Source organism: Eschrichtius robustus, chromosome 19 (assembly GCF_028021215.1).
Source record: "Eschrichtius robustus isolate mEscRob2 chromosome 19, mEscRob2.pri, whole genome shotgun sequence".
Taxonomy (NCBI): Eukaryota; Metazoa; Chordata; class Mammalia; order Artiodactyla; family Eschrichtiidae; genus Eschrichtius; species Eschrichtius robustus.
In genome coordinates this window covers 6,977,295-6,998,197 of record NC_090842.1, presented here as the reverse complement: position 1 = coordinate 6,998,197, position 20,903 = coordinate 6,977,295, and the positions used below count along the sequence as shown (strand labels likewise).

The following is a 20,903-nucleotide window of genomic DNA, read 5'->3' as shown; positions in this document are numbered from 1 at the left end:
GGGTGTGAGAGCCTGCCATGAGTGGGAGAGGAGGAAGACAAGTCGCTGGGAATCATAGTCTGCCAATATTTGTCAGGTTGTCATCTTCATTACCTGGATGGTCTTGTTTGATCCTGCTGCAATTTTGCAACACACGATTACCCCTGCTACTCATGCGCAGACAGGCTTTTCTCCCAACCGGACAATGCGGATGGAAGAGAAATTAGCAAGGGATACCATCCAGATTAAATATGCCTTAAGGAGAACAGTGTGATTTTGTACAAGCGTGTCCATGGACTCCTACTTTACAAAGAATGTCTGAAACCAGTGCATCTTTTTTCCTGGGGCAAGTGAAAACACAGGGCCACATGGAAAACAAGCTAAATATGCTGGAAGGAAACTCCAGGATATAAAATTGAGCTGCTGGCTTGGAAAGTAGTATCCTCTCTGTGTAAATAGTTTCTTTGTCCAAAGAGGGCTAAACAGGGTCCATTTAAGTGTTAATGACTTTCATAATGATTAAAATTAAAATTAGAACTTACCATGTAGTGAGAGGCTTATAGCTCTATAAAAACTTACAGAGACACCAAATAATTTTAGTAAACTGCTTATGGAAGGCTATGCCTACAGGGAGAGGGGAGGTCAGACCACAGACTCTCTTTTCAGAAGCTGCCAACACACCTTGGACTCAAATGATAAGGCACCTGTGTGTTCTCTGAAGCCAGGATTGGGAAAATGTAAGAGTGTTTCCGCAGGCAAGTGGAGAAACTGGTATCCTCATAAAAGACATTAAACACTGGAAGTTCTCTGGAGATTTTCTTGCAATTACTATTATAGCTATATCTTCTCTCCCTCCCCAAATAGCCCACTTTGATAAAGTTCGTCAACCAACTTGAATGTCAGCGAATGGCTGGTTGTATATGCATGAAATGATGATTATCTTTTAAATTGAATTATGTATCCATTAGCCAGTGGTATTCAGTTTTCTTCCCCAAGATCTGGGAGGGCAACAAATTTCAGTCGCCTAATTTGGTGGCTTTGTCTCTGTGGCATTAACCGCTGAAGGGTCTGCTTCCAGCACAGGCAGCTCCCTTAATGGCTGGAGCAAACATTCCTGATCCCACTGGTGGCATCCTCTTCTTAAGTTGGGTGCATGCTTCCTCAGAGACATGATCAAGTGGTTGTATTTTATAGTACCATTAGAAATAAACCTGAGCATTGTGAGACTGAATACACAAATGGACAATGGCCAGACCACATACAAAAACAGAATTTTGATTCATAACCTGCAGCAACCGGCCCAAGAAATCAAACTTTGTAATAAACAACTCAGGAAGCCAGCCTGCTACAAGCCAGACTTGGCAGGAAGTCAGATGGTTATCTCCAGGGACAATCCAGGAAGCTAAAAAATAACTTTGTAACAATCAGCCCCAAATGGTCAGGACTTGGTTAATAACTGACAACTTCCTTAATTTTTGTCCCAATTTCCAATTTGGGATCAACTGGAGAAAGTAAAATACGAGACCCTAAACAATGATTTAGGATACCCTGCTGCTAGCTGGCCGCCTATAGCTTTCCCATGCCAACAGCCTCCAATCAAGGTACGCCTAACCCTTCCCTTTTTCCCACTGTAAAGCTTTCCCACTCTCTGCCTGCCTGAGTCTCTGCTAAGGCACAAGTGATGGTGGCTGACTCCCTAGCTATACAGCAAGCTCAGAAGAAAGTTTTTGTTTTTTCTCATTTGGTTGGTCATTACTTCCATAGCCGTGTGGTTTAAACATGCTCTGTAGGCCAATTGGTTCCCAAATCCATTCATTTAAGAAACATTTATCAAAGCCTTTAATATGAGCCATATCCCTTGCTAAGTGCAGGAGTAAATAAAAAAAGGTAAAATATAGTTCCTGCCCTAGAGGACAGTAAGTAGCTTGACAACTAAGGGGATGAACATGAATGACTCAGCAACCAAGCCGATGGGCATTACTGTGCTGGGCAGTGTTCTCCAAAAAGTGGTCTGCTAACTTCTGGTTACATGAGATAACTTCCAGGAAGTGGAAAGGGTTGAACGTCCTTACTTTAATAGTTGTAAACTTGAATGCAGATTAGAAAAAGCAGGGTTTCAAGCCGTACCAAGCCCATGATTTCAGGTATTACTGCTTTAGGATGAGTCTGTATCTGTCAAAACCTAGTCAGGAGATAAAAGCCACCCTTACTTTAACAGGGGAAATCTAATACAAACAATTGTTAACGGGGTATTAAAAAGCTAAAAAGGCAAAAAGACAACGCTTAAGGTTATCATGCAGGAAGCTGCCACTCTTAGGGAAGAGGGTGAAATTGTTCAATTTTAGAAGCTTGGAGGGCCCTGGAGAGCTGAAACTCAAGACCTCTGACAAGAAGTTGCTGCTCAGGGTCTTGCCTGGTGGTCCAGTGGTTAAGACTTCGCCTTCCAGTTCAGGGGGTGCGGGTTTGATCCCCAGTGGGGAGCTGAGATCCCACATGCCTCAAGGCCAAAAAACCAAAACATAAAACAAAAGCAATATTGTAACAAATTCAATAAAGACTTCAAAAATGGTCCACATTAAAAAAAAAAAGAAACTTAAAAACGCTGCTGCTCAGTTAAAACCAGTGTCTCTGAGCTGAGTAGGGGGCCCTGTGGGCCAGGGTACCAGGCAGAAATCTGAGGGGCACCAAGTGTTATCAACAACTGTGACTTGAATGAACGCCAGCCTTTGTTGGGGTGAAGAGGTATTGTTTGGGGGGGGTGGGGGGTGGGCAAAGGAAGAGGAAGCAAAGAGGAAGCAGACAGGAAGGGCCAAGCCCTTTCTTCCCCCTCTAGCTTTGCTGTCTCCTTCTGGGCTCCATTGGCTGATCCTAGTAAGGAGGCAGCTGGCGAATGAGAAATGGTGTTTGCCTAGTGCCAGCCCAGCATCAAAAGCTGAGTATAGAAGAGTGTTTGAATCTGAGAAACAACAGGTTAATATTTGCAACAGTCTGTCCCTTGGGCCATTCAGCATACACGCGCACATGAACACACGCACGCACACACACGCTTCTAAACGTGATTAAACTTCCCAGAAGAAAAACTCCATTTCTACCTAACAAATTGCAAACATCCTTTGTACAAAAGATGTTCTCACTCATTCTCCAAAATCCCAGCAGACATTGTATCTGTTTCTGGGAAACAGTCACACTATTCATCTTATCTCCTGTCAGTTACACCTGGACTTTAGTCATAGACCCATCTGAATATTCTATTATCTCAAGGCTAAGAACAAAGTTAACCCTCTTTAAAAAAATGTACACAATAATAAGAGGAAGGAGGGGAGAGAAGTTAGTACACACACACACCAAGGAAGAAAAGATGTGAAACTGCTCTGTAACTTGTTCCTGTAATTGGTCGCGAGGCTGTAAGGGTCACAAGTTAATAACCTTCATTCTTTCCCTACACACTCTCTGTTTCCTCTTTCCTCAGCCAGCATCTCAACTGCTCAGGGCTGACACCCTCTAGGGTGACCCAAGACTTCATAGCCTAAAGGGTTGAAATCGTTCCCACCTCTGAGGTTGTAGTTTTCCATTAAAATTTGTCATTGGACATGGAAGTGCTAAAAAAGATGCCCTGGAGAATGCTCTGGGTTTGACATCCTTCTTCATCACCCATTGTGTAGGAACAACACAAATGTCCCTTTGTGCCCAAGATCACATGCACCAGCCAGGAGAGTAAACTTCTTTGCCCACTGATTTACTGGTAAAATGACCAGATTGTTTCAATTTCTGTCTTAATGGGACCACTGTTGTCCTCCCTGGTGGGAGCACACCTTCCTTGGGAACCCAGATCTCCAAACAATGGAGGTCAAAACTGTGAGTGAGAGGAGCCACTCCCTCTGCCTCTGTTGATTCCAGACCATACATTCTGACCATGATGAGAGCAACAGCCCCATCTGAGTGGTCAGTGGTTCAAAACATAAATTACATTTTGTAAGATGGAGTGTTGTACCCCACCTAGGGCTGTGACTGAATCTTCAGTAGACCCTTCCACCATCCTATTACACCCACCGCTCCTGGGTGTTGGGGTATGTGCTCAGACCAGTGAATTCCAGAGGCACAAGCCCACTGCTCCACTTCTTCTACTGGGAAATGGGTTCAGCTATCGGAAGTAAGGCTGTGCAGAATATCATGAGGGATTCCATAAATCAATGGATTGTGGTGCCGGCGAAGCACTGTGAAAAACTTCGAGCTTCTGCCCCAGGATGTAGGGAGCCAGAAGGTGCACTGTCCTCACCTTCACAATTAACTAGAGTCAGATTAACTTCAAAGTCACAGCCTTTTCATAACTCACCAGAGAACTGAGGTCACAGAGTAATCTGAATCTAAGGAGATTCAGAGAAAGAGGAGAAATGCACCTCATTTAATTGCTGGGAACATAATTAGATGAAATCAGTATTTCTTAGATGTCCTAGGTACATATCTCCAGATGGACAGACACACCTACACACTTAATTCCATGGGCTTCTGTATTTACTACTTAGAATAAGGTTCAGATTAGGAGATGGTCTGCTTGGTGGTAAATTCTACTGGGCTGAACTATCAAAAATCGATAATTGTTTTTGACCCATAAAAGGCAATTTCTTATGGTTCAACCTAATACATCACCATATTCTAAATTAATGGCTGTTTTTTAGAAGTTACTAATTGGACAAAAGCTCCAATACTGAATTAGACTAAAATTATTATTTGAAAGTATAAGAGAAAGAAAAGTACATGAAAACAGGTATTTATTACAGAACAATTTTTTTTCTTAATTAATTAAAGGCTTTAAACAAAAAAACATAATTCCACACACTGACATTGACTTGGTAGCATGGAAATACTTCAGCCTAGAGAGGCATGTTTGTTCTTGATGAATTTACATATAATAAATTCTCATGACGTTTGATTCCGAAATATATGTATGAATTGACTTGACATGATTATAAACATAAGGGCAATTTAAACACTGGTATTAGTTTACATGAGTCAATTCAAGGTCAGTGACTGGAGAACTATATTAAAAAATATCTGAGATAAAAAATTCTTTAGGAAGCAACCACATACCTATGTATAGTTGAAGATCAAGGGTTAAAAATCCACTCTTGATGAATACCATTAAGCAAAGGATGTATAACATCCATCACACATCTGTTCCAAAAACAGCATGTTTCCAAAATTATACATGTCTTTACAAATAAACATTACAGCATTAATAACTATAGAGGAACCAACAGAATGAGTTCCAAAATGTGCTAATTCTCACAAGGCAACCCTGAGCCATATCTTAAGGCATCCGTTTTAATCTTGGGGCTTTAAGAACATCTTCCTTGTTTTAATTGGTTTTATGTCTCCATTTTCATCTTCTTCATAATTGGCACGGTCTCTTTTTTTGGCAAATTTTTTCCCAATTGTCCCCACCAAGGTCTCATATCTGTTAAGATGATATACAGAACAAGTTTAGTTTCAAATAAAAAAGGTAGGAATCAAGACTTGTCAAGAATATCAAACCAAATACACAACAAAGAATAAGAAAAATCAAAACTTTGATTAAAAGAAACCATCTGATTTAAAATTTATGAACTTCTCTATGAACGATTAAATTCTTCACTGTTTTTTTTTTTTTTGGTTTTGCATTATCCTAAATAAATTGAGATGTATATTTTAAAATATGTATTAGAAGCAGCACTAGAAATAAGCCCTCAATTTGCCAGCCTGTGACAGGTATAAATCCACCCCAGGCCATGTTAGAAGATGACTAAGCCAAGATGACTTCCTGCTGGGGTATTCCCTTCAAAGGTATGGCAGACCAGTCACCGTGCGGAACGAGTGCACATGTGAGAGCCAGTGAATGCTGGGCTCAGATTATAAAGCTGGTCCAAGATAACAGTTACCTTCTAGCCATTTCTTCATCTGACACATCGAGCTCCACTGTTTCCTCTTCAACTTCTTCTGCTTTGTTCTTAGCATTCATCTGAAGCATTAATTTCTGAAAAATACAACAATGGGGACTAGCAGGGCTGGAAAAAGCTTGTTAAAGGAACTGGTGTCAAATGTATTTGAAGGTAGAGACACAGAAGCCACAGAATCTACATGACTAACCAAAATTTATAAGGGATTCTCTGTAATACTTTATTCTATAATACGCTAATAGACGCCAGCTCTGAATTAAAAAAATAATAAGACAAAGCTCCACTAGATTAGACTTACTGTTAATGAGTTTAAATGTATTTTAGATCATAAATTTATTAGTGGGGCTTCCCTGGTGGCGCAGTGGTTGAGAATCTGCCTGCCAATGCAGGGGACACAGGTTCGAGCCCTGGTCTGGGAAGATCCCACATGCCACGGAGCAACTGGGTCCGTGAGCCACAACTACTGAGCCTGTGCGTCTGGAGCTTGTGCTCCGCAACAAGAGAGGCCGTGATAGTGAGAGGCCCACACACCGCGATGAAGAGTGGCCCCCGCTCGCCGCAACTAGAGAAAGCCCTCGCACAGAAACGAAGACCCAACACAGCCAAAAAAAAAAAAAAAAAAAAAAAAAAAAAATTATTAGTTACTTGTATCTAAAGCAGGCACACTGCTGACACACTCTAGTGATTGGGGGAAAGAAGAAGTAAACTTTCAGATACCCTTTGAACTTCCCAACTTTGAGCCAAATGGGAGAAACATTACAGTCAAGAGTAATTTTAAATGCAGTTTTTGGTGGTGGTTGGGGAAGGGGAGCAGCAAACTGCTGGAAGAACTGGAAGGCTGGCTCTGGTATATCTGGGAGACCTTCCTCACCCCTGAACACGCGGGCGGATAACGCACTGATTTCCACATGATGTCCACGCGTCATGGGTCTCTCCTTCATTTCTTTTTCTCACATTAACCTTTTCTTGATAGTTATCCTCTGACAGACTTAAAAAAAAAAGTACACTACCTTCTTTATCACTAGAAACACATAGATATTAAAAAATGTGTTCTAAGTTTACCCTGCTTATAATAAAGTAAGTACTCTCAAGTTGGTATCATTCTTTTTATAACCAGGTACCTTGAACTTTTCTCACAATTTATGACAGCTCAGATCTGCAAGCCAAACAGTTCAAAACCTTTTCCCAGAGAGAATATATTCAGTGTTACAGAGTGCCAGTAATGAAAGTCATTTTCTAATAACTTCCCCCATCAAATCTGGAGGGCCAGATCAACTCCTTTTCCCACTGTATCAGACATACTTTGGAGTCCTTGCCCGCCCAGTACCCTAGTCTCTGGGCATCATCCACTCATAATCTTTGCTATCTTTTTTTCCCTTTTACCCCATTGTCCTCTTTGTCTTCCTAATCTAAAGCTTTAAGCAGGCCAAAACAAGGAAATATATTAAAAACAAACACTTTGTGTTGATTCTGTGTAAAGCAAAATTAACACCTTAATTATCATATCCCCTCAAAAAAGGAAAAAAAAAGAAAATCAACCTACAATCTTTAAATAAACCCTGGCATTTAGTTTGGTTAACTGTGGTTCCTATAAGCATCCTGAGAGAACTGGTTTTCAACCAGGTTATGATTTTGCTTGCCAAGGGACCTCTGGCAATGTCTGGACACATTTTTGGGGGCCACAGCTGGGGTGTATATATGTATCTAGCGGGTAGAGAGCAGAAGCTAGGGACGCTGCTCAACATCCTACAGTGCACAGGAAAGCCCCCACCATAAACAATAACCTGGCCCCAAACGTCAAGAGTGCCAGGGCTAAGAAACCATGGCTTCAAGTGACAGTTACAAAACGAAAGCTTCATACCACAAACCTCCATGTGGTTGGCCAAGTACCTGACAGGATGGCTTTCAATATATAAGCCAGAGTTCTAATAATTACTTGTTAAACGAAGGTTTGTGCTTCTCTACAAACCCGAGGCAGGAAAATTAAAATGAATATCTCAGTTATAAGCTGAATATTTTGTTTTCAGACAAACTTTCCAAAGATTCATTTAAAAATCTATTTACAAGCTTGGATTAAAACCTGTCCATTAAAAAGTCAAATTACTCAAATTTTAAGTAACATTTTTTTCCACTAGAAAAGATACATTTATAGATGCCAGAAAATAATTTTTTGTAATAGCATCATATGAATAAAATCCTGACATTCCTGCAAAAGAACTGAGGTAAAATTCTAACACTTAACAGTGGCACTGTCCAGGACTGTACACTGCTATATTAAATTATCTACTCAATTCTATCATTAAGACTAGACTGCAATGCCTATAATTTCTTTAAATAGCTATGGCAATATTTCAAGCTTGTTATTTTCTATATAATGAGGAGAAATGGTATCTGGTGGAGAAAAACCTAAACCCAATTATTAGCAGAAAGAATTCAACTGCAAAAATCTTAAATGTGAAGCAATTATATTTAATACCTCAACCTCAGGATTAAATCCTCTGAATGACATTCTTCCATAGAGAAGATCTTCACATAACAAGAAACTCTGCTCTTCTATTATGAAACTCCTAGACGAGAAAATAAACCTGTATTAATACCATGACTACTTATAACAAAGCACAGCAAATAAAAGTCAAGATTTCAAATGAAAAATAGATCTTATGGTTCTCAGCGGAATCAAGTAAAAATACAGTAATATTACTAACCTAGGATTAGAAATAAAAACTGATTAATTTGGTCAACAAAAGCATTAGGAGGCAAGAGCAGCAGGGCACCTGAATTTTCCAAAAGTGAAGCAAAGGTTCCTTGACATTTATACCCCCCACCAAGTTTTTATTAAATCTGCAGAAATTAGTGTCCTAGGTGGCTTTAAAAGAGTGTTTTACTTGGAGCTCTTTGCTATAAATAACGACTGGCCCTGGATGACTTAAGCAGAGAAGTAATTTATTATAAGGATACTGGTATCTCACAGAATCAATGGGAGAGCTGGATGAGCAGAACTGGAAAATGGGCAGAAACAGGGTAGCTAGGTGGTTGACTCCAAACCAAACTCATGCTACAAAACCACCCTGGTAAAAATGACACTGCTGCTGAGAGGGCATCCAGGAGGCACTGTTGCCCTGGAAATGTGATGCAAGTGTGAATGTTTCAGTCTCCAAAAGGGATTCTCCCGTGAGTCACCAGTTTATGACCCCAATTCCAGGTAAGCATATCCGACTACAGCCCGGCAATCAAACATAAAGCAAGCCAGGAAAGCAAATACTTAGCCTTTATGGCAGATTGTTCCTTGTCAAGCAATCTTGCCCTGCTTCTTGTCAAGATACGCTCATTCATTCACTCACTCCGCAAACACTTGTTAAACCAAACTGTGTGCCAGGTACTGTTCTAGAGCTGGGGAGACAGCCATTACTGAGAGGCTCTGCTCTCATGGAGGTTATATTCTAGAGGGAGGCCAGATAATAAATAACAGACTTATATAATGGATAAACATGAAGAAGGTTATTCCACTCCTGGCCACAACGGAGCAACTGGTACCAAACCAGGCCTCTGACTGTAACCAATGAATTTAGGCACATGTTCTCCTGAATTTTTTATTCAGCCTCTTCCATGAACTAGGGATTCCCTTTCAACTGGCCGATCTTGTTTCTTGTAAAGTACAGGTGATGAAACATCACCAATGTCCCCAGTAAATCATCTCCCTCAGGAAAGCACCATACATATGCATTTAAGCATTCACTTAAGTCAAGAGGTGGACCCAAAGGCCAGGAAAGGATTCATAGTAGGGCCACTGGCCCCTCAGAGGGTTTTCCAATGGGTTTCTATTGGCCCAATAACTGTAACATTAATATAAAAAGGAGCATAAGTGCTTTGTTATCTACAGCATAGTTTCAGTGATGAGCGACACTAATTCAGTTAGCAAATAAGGGAAATATTCATCTATTTTTGCAGATGAGAAACTACTGCTCAGAAAAAAATAAACAAACTTGCCTAAAGCCACAAATAATATGCACGGCGAAACAGGGCAAAAACTCACTGCTGAGAAACAATTCTCTATGGGTCGCTCTTATTTTAGCACACCTTGTGAGTGAGGCACTAAATGCCCTTTTGTTCCGAAATATCTTTTTAAGGATATATGCACAGTGAACAGCTTTGAAAGGCAGAGCTTTGCCTTCATTCTTCCTCTGGAGCAAAGCACAGACTTGCTTAATGCCCAGTATAATAAAGATAATGCCTCCCTTGGAGCCAAGGGCAAGTCTGTCTGCAGTCTAGTATCAAAGACTCAGGTTTCCCTAAGCTCAGGACTTTGCTGCGATGCAAACCTACTGTGGGTGCCACATCCTCCTCCCTGGGATTAGGGGAAATGATGCCAATGTGACGCTCATGCTGCCTGCTGTGCTGTGAGTAATAAAGTCCTCTGTCTCTGACTCAGGAATCTCGTACCTTCCACCAGTATCCATGAAACTGTGGCAGGCTAACTTGTCAGTTTGCTAAGTAGGGTCAATCTCAGACCTCACAGTTCTTGAAGTTCACCAGGCCACAATGCACAAGCACGAGAAGCACAGGAGGCAAAAATACTTTTTAAACAACATCCTATGGCAAAGGAGTAATTAAAATGGCTATACTCACATCCTCTATACCAGGGCACATCCTTTGGAGAAAAACCATATAGCCACAACACAGCAAAAACTTGGATCTGGTAAATTCTATTCCTAGAAATTTACACTAAGTATTTTATGTCAGGTTCCCTGGAAACAGACTCTGAGACAGAGCTACGTGCAGAAGTTTTACTGGTGAGTGCTGCGTGGCAGATGCCCCTCTATGGAAATGAAGACCGCAAGACTGGGCTGAGGGAGAAGCTAACTTGCAACGTGGCTATGCCAAGACCTCACCCCCTACAAGGAACTCTAGGAAGCCCTGCAGTTGTTCCAAGCTGAGACAAAGAAGCCAGACCCTCAGCCCCCTACAAAGCCTGGTCACTGGCTAGGGGTGTCCTATAAGGGGAGGTATGAACACTGAACAGCCCTCACAGTCACTGAGTTATAGCCCAGTGCAGCTGAATGGCAACCTCTAGACGCCCAGAGCATATACACCATGGAATCTCCAGTTTCACAGATAGCAGTAACCCTCTGGAATAACTCAGATGACTATACCAAGTAAAGATTCACAGACACAAATGAGCAAAGAGAGTGGGTGAATTTCATCATATTCAAGTATAAGGAAACACATATACTGCTAACATTTCTTGTGCTTTATGCCGGGCACTGTGGTCACTGCTTCACATACATTATCTCATTTACTTCTCATAATGTAAGTGACAGATACTGTTATCACACCCAATATACAAATGACAGAAGACAGGTTCGATAACTTGCCCAAGATCCCAAGTAAGCAAGTAGCATAGGTGGGCTTCAAACCCAGGTCTGCCTGTCTCCAGAGCCCATGCACTTAATTAACCAATCCATTCCACTGTCCCCCTACTTGGGGTGTTAAAACACACACATCCCAGGGACATACCATCCATTTACCCCTCCAGATCTACTCCCCACTTTCCCCACACCCCCCGCACCATCAATGCCTTGGGAGGCTGACCTGAATGTAATACATGGAAGGGCTCCTTTGCTGTCTGGAACGGCTGGCTCCCTTCCTATGGGATTACTTGGGCTGGCTGTGCCCTCAAGTAAAGGTAGCAGCTCTTGTAAGATGCTCTCTCCACACAGCCTGCCTTTAGATTCAGTAACCATTCCCTCCCCTTGATCCTCCAGGCCTGGAGTGGAAATTATTTCTACTATACAAGCCACCAAGGTGCTGCACTGTCCACAGCGGCTCCCCTACACCTGCTCACACTTTGGTGGTCTCTGTTATACGCTCCTCAAATTACCCAATTTGACGGTGTCATCTCTTCCTGCCAACATCCTAAACTGATAATTCGTTCCTATACATAAATAGGACACTGAATGATGGCAGGAGGTTATTATTTACTGCTATGGTCTGAATGTTTGTGTCACCCCCACCCCTAAATTTGTATGTTAAAATCCTAACCCTCAAAGATGATGGTACTAGGAGGTGAGGCCTTTGGAAAGTGCATAAGTCATGAGCGTGGGGTTTTATGAAGGGGTTTAGGGCCTTAGGAAAGAGACCCCACAGAGATCCCTAGCCACTTCCACCAGGTGAGGACACAGCAAGAAGGCGCTGGCTATGAACCAGGAAGAGGGCCATCGTCAAAACATGACCATGCTGATATCTTGATCTTAAAATTCCAGCCTCCAGAACTGTGAGAAATAAATTTCTGTTGTTCATGAGCTTCCCAGTCTGTGGTATTTTGTTATAGTACCTGAACAGACTGAGACACTTACCTCCCTAGGAAAGGAATCTAGAGGTCATTTTTCTGGGACTAATATGCTGTGTTGGGGAAAAAAAAAACAATACTGAAAACAGGATACAAACTGTCTTGCTTTTCAATAAAAGTAAGTAACAAAACATGTGGCAAAACTTCGAGCAAGTTTAGCCAAGGCATAAAATTAAATTATAGCTCCTTACCAGTAATGGTCCCTTCCTACCAACCCCTGCTCCCAAATCCATACCATCTTCAGCATCATCTTCGCCTCCCTCACTAACATCTTGCTTCCATCCATCTTGCTTGCATCCATCTCTTTTCCAGCAAGAGAAAAGCAAGTTGAGAAGCAAGCAGAGAAAACAAAGTACCTTCCTTCCATCCCTCCTGGTGGGACGTACTTTCTATCTTTAGAGAAGGATGTCTAACCTTCCAGAAAAGATTCAGAAAAAGTCCGCCAAATGAACCATGGAAAACAATGTGTTAAAAAAGAAAAAAATAAATTATAAGGTATGGAAAGGAAAGACATAAATGGGCCTGGAGACAATAAGCAGCATCTTCAGTCATTTGACAAAATATAAGTAAAACTGCCATACCACAGAGGTTACCAAGGTAAGAAAAGCATCAAGGAGAAATGATAAATAGCTTCCAGAAGAATTTAGAAAAATTAATTGATGATGTGAATCCGTCACTCCTTCATTCAAAATTTATCATGCATCAACCAAGCTTAGAGGTGGAAGAGAAATGATCTAGTGTGTTATCCAGCTTCAGTAACGACTAGCTGGTGACCCTGGCCTAGTTACCCTCCCTTAAGCTTCAGTTTCATCAACTATAAAATGGATGGAAAGATAGTAGCCAGCTCTCAAGTTTGCTATCAGGATTAAATAATTAAGAGATGTAAAGTGCTTAGCCCAGTTCCTAGAACACACTATAGACTCAATTCATCTTAGCGAAGACGACTGGTATTAATAGCAAAAATTTAAAAAAAAGAAAATAAACAAAACATTCTTGACCTGCCTTTACAAAGCTCAGCCTAATGGAGAACTCTGTTACTGAAACAAAACTGGAGAGGCTTGAAGAACACATCTAATCTTCAGAACTTAATATGATACAGAGCACATTACTGATTCTCATAAAAGGTCTCCAGTTATTACCAGAGACATACAGGCTGGATTCCTTTATTCAATGTAAAAAAAAAAGAATGATGTTATAAATGATGGCCGAGGGCCAATAAAAATGTATAAATCAAACTAGAACTCTTATAGACTTATTAAAAAAAAATCTGCAAGGCTAGTTCAAGAAACTGAATAGATACTATTTCATGGGTTTTATGTCATGCAATGATCAATCGCATTTACAGGGATTTCCCTTTGAATGTCCAAAGTGTCATAAAAAACCTACTCTTTCTCTTTAAGCTCGGGCAAATCCAAGTACCAGTGCTCTTCACTAATGATTTTCTTTTCTTCCTCTTCTAGTTGTTTCTTGGTTTCTGAGTCCAGTCCCCTTTGCATGAACTGTCAAAACGAAACAAAATCAGTGTCAGCAACTATTTTTCCCAACTTCCAGTTGAGGAAAACTCAACCTGCCCTCCCTCATTTCTCTGGGAATCCCGTCTCGTGGGTGGGGGTGGGGTGACCAAGCAGCTTAGCCCTGCCCTTGACGACATCACTTCAGGAGGGAGCCTGCGAGAGCACATAAAAAGCAACATGTGTACTTCCTTTAGAAGACTTTAAAAGAGCTTTACCACATTTTAGTTTTTCTGATTTAATGAAACAGGCAAAAAACCCCAACTGTATTCAGTAAGTATCACGTTAAATATTTCAGTTTTACATAATAGCCAGTGAGCAAGGGCTAAGACAAAAGACTGATCCACAGAGCAGGACAGGCAGGTTGAGACAGAAAGTGAGGGGGGCACAAAGGAGAGGATGCTCAGTACTATCCGAATGTCTCTCTGACCTGGGAAGCCCATCGGCCTTTGCAGCTGCTGACCTGGATTTGTAATGCCCTTCTCAAGTCCTTCCACCTGGCCAACTTCTAGCCCTTCTGACATAGGTAAAGCTACTCCAACTCTGTAAAATCGTCCCTGACAGCTGCAGGTGAAATCAGCATCTCTTTCCTAGAAGCTTCCCATGGCAGCTTCAACTGGTCTCAGGACATTTTAATTTCTTGAGTATCTGTTTTTTCTGAAGACCTTCAGGGCAGGGACTGTGTTTGGATCATCTCCGTCAGTACCAGCATGACGAATGATGCATTGTAAGGGCTCTGTGAACACAGATGGCAGCAAAGCTGTATCTGTAACCCCGCTGCTCTTCACTTACATCTATCCTCTGAAACGCTCAACTCTATGGCTGCCCTTTACTCTAAAATCTGCAGAAACTCAACTCAAAACAGGCCAGTCCTGCTGTTAGTCTCTTCCTAGCACAAACAATAGCTATATTTCCTCAGGAGACGGATGAACAAACCAAGAAGTTAACTGCAGCAAAATGATAAAGTATCAATACGGGAAAAAATAAATTCAGAAAACATCCAGGAGCATCCCAGAAGTTAGGTCTAGGGTTCCACTGGTTTCCATTAATCCCCATTTATTTCCCTTATCCAGGCTCCATATTACTTTCCCCTCTACTCCAGCACTTCCAAAAACACAAGCATTTTTAGGCACAAGGGCTTTACCAATGGCTACAAAAAGAAATGAAAAAACTTGAAAAATGTTCACAAATAAATTACAGTGATAACATCAAGTTCTGATGATGATGTAGAGAAACTGGATCACTCCTACACTGCTGGAGGGAAAGTAAAATGGTATAACCTCTGTGGAAAATAGCTTGACAATTTCTTACACAAGTAAACATACACTTACCATAGAACCCAGCAACTGTCCTCTTGGGCATTTATCCCAGAGAATGAAAAGTTACATTCACTCAAAAAGTTATACAAGAATATTCACAGCAGCTCTATATGCAATAGTCCCAAACTGGAAAGAACCAAAATACTCTTCAAGAGGTGAATGGTTAAGTATACGGTATGTCCATAGCATAGAATATTACTCACCAATAAAAAGGAACTACTGATTGACTCAATAACCTAGAAGGATCTCAAGTGAATTACGCTGAGTGAAAAAAGTCAATCTCAAAAGGTTACACATTGTAATGATTACATTTATACAACATCTTTGAAGTAACACAATTATAGGAATGGGAACAGATCCGTGGTTGTCAGAGGTTAGGCATGATAGAAGGGAGTGGGCGTGGCTACAAAGGGGTCGGTCAAGGTAACTTGGTGGTGACGGAACAATTCTGTATCCTGAATGTGGTAATGGTTACATGAATCTACACATGATAAACACTCTCACATACACCTGCCCCCACACACGAAGGAGTGCAGGTAAAACAGTGAAATCTGAGCAGGCTCTGTGGATTGTACCACTGTCAATTTCCTGGCTTTGCACTGTACTCTAGCAATATAAGACAGGGAGGTGAAGTGTGCACGGCATCTCTCTACATTTTTTGCAACTTCTTGTGAAACTATCATTATTTTAAACAAACATAAAAGAAATGTTTGCAATCTATCTGAAGTGTTTTGTGGTCCTCATCCTTTCACCTCTGTGTCTATAGCCTCACCACAGGAAAGAAGAACTGGCAATTTCTGTAATGCATACCCTGTACTTCCCACTCCTTCTGCCTCTGCTACTCAACATCATGCTTCAATTTTCTGCCTGGCAAAATATTCCTCTGGGAAGGCCCAGAGCATGTGTCCTTTGGGCCTTCCCTGACTTTTTTGGCCAAGCTCTTCTCAGGTCTGTTCCCATAAAAGAATACCTTTCCCTACTTCTAAGACAGCCTTATGAACACTGGCTCATTATGCTTTTTCTGCGCCTCCCAAAAGACTAAGATTATGAATAGTAGACCATGTCTTTTGTTCATCTTGTATTACTGGTACTCAGGCAGTACTTGGTACCTGAGAAGAACTCAATAAATTTTCTCTGAACATGAGTCTAGACTTGTCTTATTTTTCCAGACTCCCTTTCTTGGATGGTTCTCTTTAAACCTAGATGCCTCATTTCATCACTTATACTCTTGGTGGCGAAACTCACCAATCCTGCCCAACTGCCCTTTTACCTCCTAATTTTAGTCAGGTAGATATTATTTATGGTATACAAAATACACAAACACACACACACACACACACATTCTGTACACATGGAAAGGACAGATCATCCTGTGAATATGAATCAAGCAACTCCCCAATTCTCCTGACTCTACAGCATCTAAGAACATACTCTAAAGATAGTGATTTAACTTTACTCACAACTGACGGCCTAGGGCAGGTCTCACAAACTAGTACAGTCCTTAGGCTGGATGTATATTGTTGTGAATAAAGCTTTACTAGAACAAGGTCATATTCATTTGGTTCTGAGCCACAATGGAAGAGCTGAGTAGTTGTAACAGTGGCCGTTTGGCCCACAAGACTAAAGTCTCTTTACAGAAAAAATTCACTAATTTCTGTCTTAAGAGTCCAAAAGAGCTAAAATCACAAGTAAGTACCCTCTCTACAACCATTCCATCATACTGACAGACCTTCCACCTACCTCCTTTACTTTCTACTTCTGGTCAGGATCACCCTCCAGCCCCCAATAGCTGACCAAGACAGAGGAATTCGAGTACACTAGAAAACAAATGAGTCAATATTAAGTCCTCAACCCTCTCATTTTTACTCTACAGTTAGCTCTGGCTGAACAGCTACGCTAGATAAGGAAACCTAATACAGCTGCTCCATTGCTTCTCAAAGGATACCCCACTCTATCTGTATATACTGTGTCTCCTGCTATCCTGCCAGTAAGTTTTTTCTCATCAATGGCTGAAGCTGCTAACCCACATAGAGAACCTGGGTAATTTTTTTCTCTCTCCTTTGCTTCCAATGTCCAGTTGTGTCTTCCCCAATCACTCAAGTAGGGGTGGATAATTTTTTTAAGTTAACTTCTTCCTTCCTAATTCCAGAGTCAGATAGTTGGTCTGAGCCCTAATTAACCAGCACATCTTCACTTGACTTATTCCAAGAGCTAAAACAACTGCTAAAATCTTTTCAGTGTCTGCTTTGCCAATCCACTTCTCTGAAGCTTACATGATGTTACAAACCATAAGCAAAAACAAAAACTCTGTTCAGTAAAGATTCAAATTTTGCTAATATGCTTGAAAGAAGTACTTTAGAAATGATAAATAATGCTATGATTTACCCTGCACCCTCACTCTCCCTATTCATCCCGAGTTACACCCTAGCTCAACTCCATTCATGTCTTGCACATGCAACGTTTACTCTCCAGTCTTTCAAAACATTATTCACGCCTTGCTTCCTTTCACTGGAAATTCCATTATTCTGTAAACATGACAGCTAACAGTCTGCATCTATGAGTGGTGTTCAGCGACAAGCAGTACAGATAGTAATTAAGAGCAAGGGCTTTGAAGCCAGACTGACTGAGTTTAAGTCCTGCCAATACTCTTTATTAGCTGTGTAACTTTGGGCAAGTTACCCACTTCTTGTTTCAGGTGCCTCAGCTGTAAGAGAGGGATAATAATCGTGCCCACCTCAAAAGGTTATTACGTGGATTTCACACGTTATAATATGCAAAGCACTGAATGTCTACCACATAGCATGTTTGCCACTACTATTAAGTTTTAAGGTTTGGGTGTTTCTCTTGTTTTAATTCCTGTATTAATTTCATACACCCTTGTCTTCCCCCACACAACTCCGAAATTATTTGGTTAAACTGATTCAATTTCAAATCTGAAAATCACTTTTCTTTCAAGTTGGGTGACACAATTCACTTTCACCTCAACTGTTAAAATTCTCTCCATTCCCACCATCACCTGAAACCCCTCACCCAGATCATCAGTTCTAGGTGGTCGTTATGACTGCAGTTTGGTCCCTTGTCGGGTCTTTCTTTCACCAATGTATTCTCCACTGGACAGTTAAAGTAACGGTGAAAAGTAAAAAGCACAGCTAATGATACTTTCCCCGGTGCTCAACTGCTTCCCAATGCTCACAAGATAAAGAAAAAAATCCTTAACCTGGCCTAAAATTCCTTGCATCTTGTGATTACTGTCTCCTTTTCCAGGCCCATTTCTTGCTACTTGCTTTCCAGACATACTGAATGACCTCTAGTTCTTGGAAATAACGGATTTTGGGGGTTTTACCTCTCAGAGTTCTGAACTCGCTTTCCCCACAGTCTATGCCGCTATGCACCCAACCCTCCCTCCTACCCTTCAGTCTCTACTAGACGCCACTTTCCTCAGAAGCCCAAGTTCCAGGGGCTTCCGGCGACTCTAGCATCACTGCACTTAGTACACTGCATTCTAATTGCCTGCTTAGGCGTCTCTCCTACCCGGCCGCGGGCTTTAAAAGAGAATCCGACGGATTTATAATCCGGTTCCCAGTGCCTAACGCAGAGCAGGCGCTAAGTGAATGAATGACGCGAGAGCTGGAGGTCCTCCGGGGCCTCTCGAATGCCCCCATACGCCCGCCGCCTCGGCTCTAACCACGTCTGGAAGACCGGGTACTCCCGCCGCCCGACCCGCATCCCTCGCGTCCCCGCACCTTCATGCGCAGCAGGTTCTTGGACAACTTAGTTTTGCGCTCGGCCGCCATACTGATCACCCCAGCCGCCGCCCTCCGCCACTAGGTCCGCCGCGCATGCGCAGTGCTGCGTGCGCGTCGGCGCCTTCTACGTACATCACGTCGTCCCGCCCCGTGGCTCCGCCCCCGTTTCTCGCGCTTCAGCTTGGCCCGCGCTTTTCGCGCGTCGCCTCCGGGAGCGCTCGCCTAGTGAAGAAGCTCAGGGGAGAGGCGCGGCCGCCAAAGCAGGAGTGAGAGCGACTTGACGCCGGGAGGGAGACCCCAAAGAGGCCTCAGCCGCAGAATGCCGGAGTCCTGGCCGCTGTCGGCCTTCCCCGAGGGCTTCGACCGGGCCCCTCAGGCCGCGCACCGGCTGAGCGCCGCCCGCCTCACGGACCCCGTCCTGCCTTGCCGACCCAGTCGCCCTGGTGAGACCTTTGAGATAGTTGCCACACCAGCCGTCGCCCCCCCACCCCCCGACCGTTTCTTTCACGTGTTTCTGACGTGGCTGGCGGGCTTTTTATGTTCTGCATCACTTTACGTGTCATAAGTTCATTTTATATTCTCGATAACCCTATGGGGCGGTCATTATCCCCTTGTTACAGTTGAGTAAACTGAGGTACAGGCAGGTTCCAGAACTTAGCCCAAAGCCAGAGGGAGGGAGGGAGGTGGGGGATGCACCCAGGCGGCCTGGCCGCAGAATGGCCCTTACAAACAGTGTTAAATCCACCTGTTAAGTGGTGTGTGCTTCTCTGAACCTAAATGATCTGTGAACGAGGAAGAATAGGAAGAGGTAGATGTCAAAGACATACGAGCATGAGAACATGACTTTGTTTTAATCCGAGGAATTCAAAGAACGTTGCCAAGATGATACTTTTAATGCTCCGTGTACCACCTAAAGACAGTTGTCACACCGTTCACAGCTGCCACACTTTGGAAAACACCCAACCTAATAGCTTTTCAGCTGATAGCGTGCACTGTATGCCGAATTCTTATGCTGGGTATCCCACGTGTATTATTTTATTTAATCCTCATAAGAACTCTGAAGAAGGTATTTGTTTGGGAACCTGAGGCCCAGAGAGGTTAAGGGACTTACCAGAGTTTACACAGCTAGTAAGTGTTAGAGCTGAGGCTGACCAGAGAGCTGACACATGAATAAAACATGGCCATGCCCTGGCAGGTTTTCTCAGAAAGTCATGATAATGTGGTAAGTGGTAATAGAAACTTATTCATTCGCATGTGCATGTGAAACGCTGGGCTAATCTCTGAGCTACACTAGCGCGTAAAAACACATGACCTCCCTTTCCTGGAGCTGACATTCTGGTGAGTGCCATGGCAGAAAGAAAATGATGATGTGATAGAGTGACTTTTAGGGTTACATTAGATAAGGTGATCTGGGATGGCTCTTGTCAGATGATATTGCCAAGGCTTGAAAGCTGAGAAAAACCTGTTGGATGAAGGGTTGGAGGTAGAGTGTACTAAGAAGAGGGAATAGCAACTGTAAAGGTCCTGAGATGAGAACGAGATGAGTTGTCATAGAGTTTACCAAGTGGGAACAACAGAGGTGATCCCATGTTATGGGTTGAATTGTGTCCCTCCAAAATTCATCAGAATTTTGTTTCAGAATGTGGCTGTATTTGGAAACAGGACCTGTAAAGAGGTGATTAAGTTAAAGTGAGGCCCTTAGAGTGGGTCCCAATCTAATCTGACTGGTGTCCTTATAAGAAGAAATTTGAACACACAGGGAGATACCAGGAATGCACATGCACAGGGGAAAGACACAGTGAGAAGGTGGACATTTGAAAGCCAAGGAGAGAGGCCTCAGAAGAAACCAAACCAGCCTGTGTCTTCATCTTGAACTTCCAGCCTCCAGAACTGTGAGAAAATAAAGTTTTGTGGTTTAAGCCACCTGGTCATACTGTTTTGTTATGGGAGCCCTAGCAAACTAATATGACACAAAATTAGGTATTGATTACAATTATAATAAGAGCCCTACATGAAAAGTATGGGGCTCATGAGAGGGTATAGCAAGGGCACCTAAACCATTCTGGCCT

At 42.4% G+C, this 20,903-nt stretch overlaps 1 protein-coding gene across 2 annotated transcripts; it reads right to left on the bottom strand.

Annotated features, from left to right (window-relative positions):
• Window positions 1-5,152: 5,152 nt before the first annotated feature.
• MPHOSPH6 (M-phase phosphoprotein 6) lies at window positions 5,153-18,919 on the bottom strand. 2 transcript variants are annotated; one of them, XM_068528234.1, is made up of 6 exons: window positions 18,832-18,906; window positions 16,829-16,905; window positions 13,645-13,757; window positions 8,389-8,479; window positions 5,895-5,989; window positions 5,153-5,434 (listed from the first exon to the last, which is right to left on the bottom strand). In XM_068528234.1, the coding sequence occupies exons 3-6, from the start codon at window positions 13,752-13,754 to the stop codon at window positions 5,302-5,304; spliced, it is 429 nt and encodes a 142-aa protein (XP_068384335.1). In that variant the 5' UTR covers window positions 13,755-13,757; window positions 16,829-16,905; window positions 18,832-18,906; the 3' UTR covers window positions 5,153-5,301. The 2 variants fall into 2 exon arrangements, with proteins under 2 accessions (XP_068384335.1, XP_068384334.1); XM_068528233.1 differs by lacking the exon at window positions 16,829-16,905 and having other exon boundaries at window positions 18,832-18,919.
• Between the last annotated feature and the right edge of the window lie 1,984 nt (window positions 18,920-20,903).

Bases quoted from the DNA above. Each gene is read 5' to 3' on its own strand.
- MPHOSPH6 (XM_068528233.1), bottom strand. From the start codon at position 18,882: ATGGCGGCCGAGCGCAAAACTAAGTTGTCCAAGAACCTGCTGCGCATG. The intron at 8,480-13,644 runs GTAGGTTTTTTA...TTTCTCGTCTAG, and splicing joins CCCGAGCTTAAAGAGAAAGA to GAGTTTCATAATAGAAGAGC. The intron at 5,435-5,894 runs GTAACTGTTATC...TCATCTTAACAG, and splicing joins GATGAAGAAATGGCTAGAAG to ATATGAGACCTTGGTGGGGA.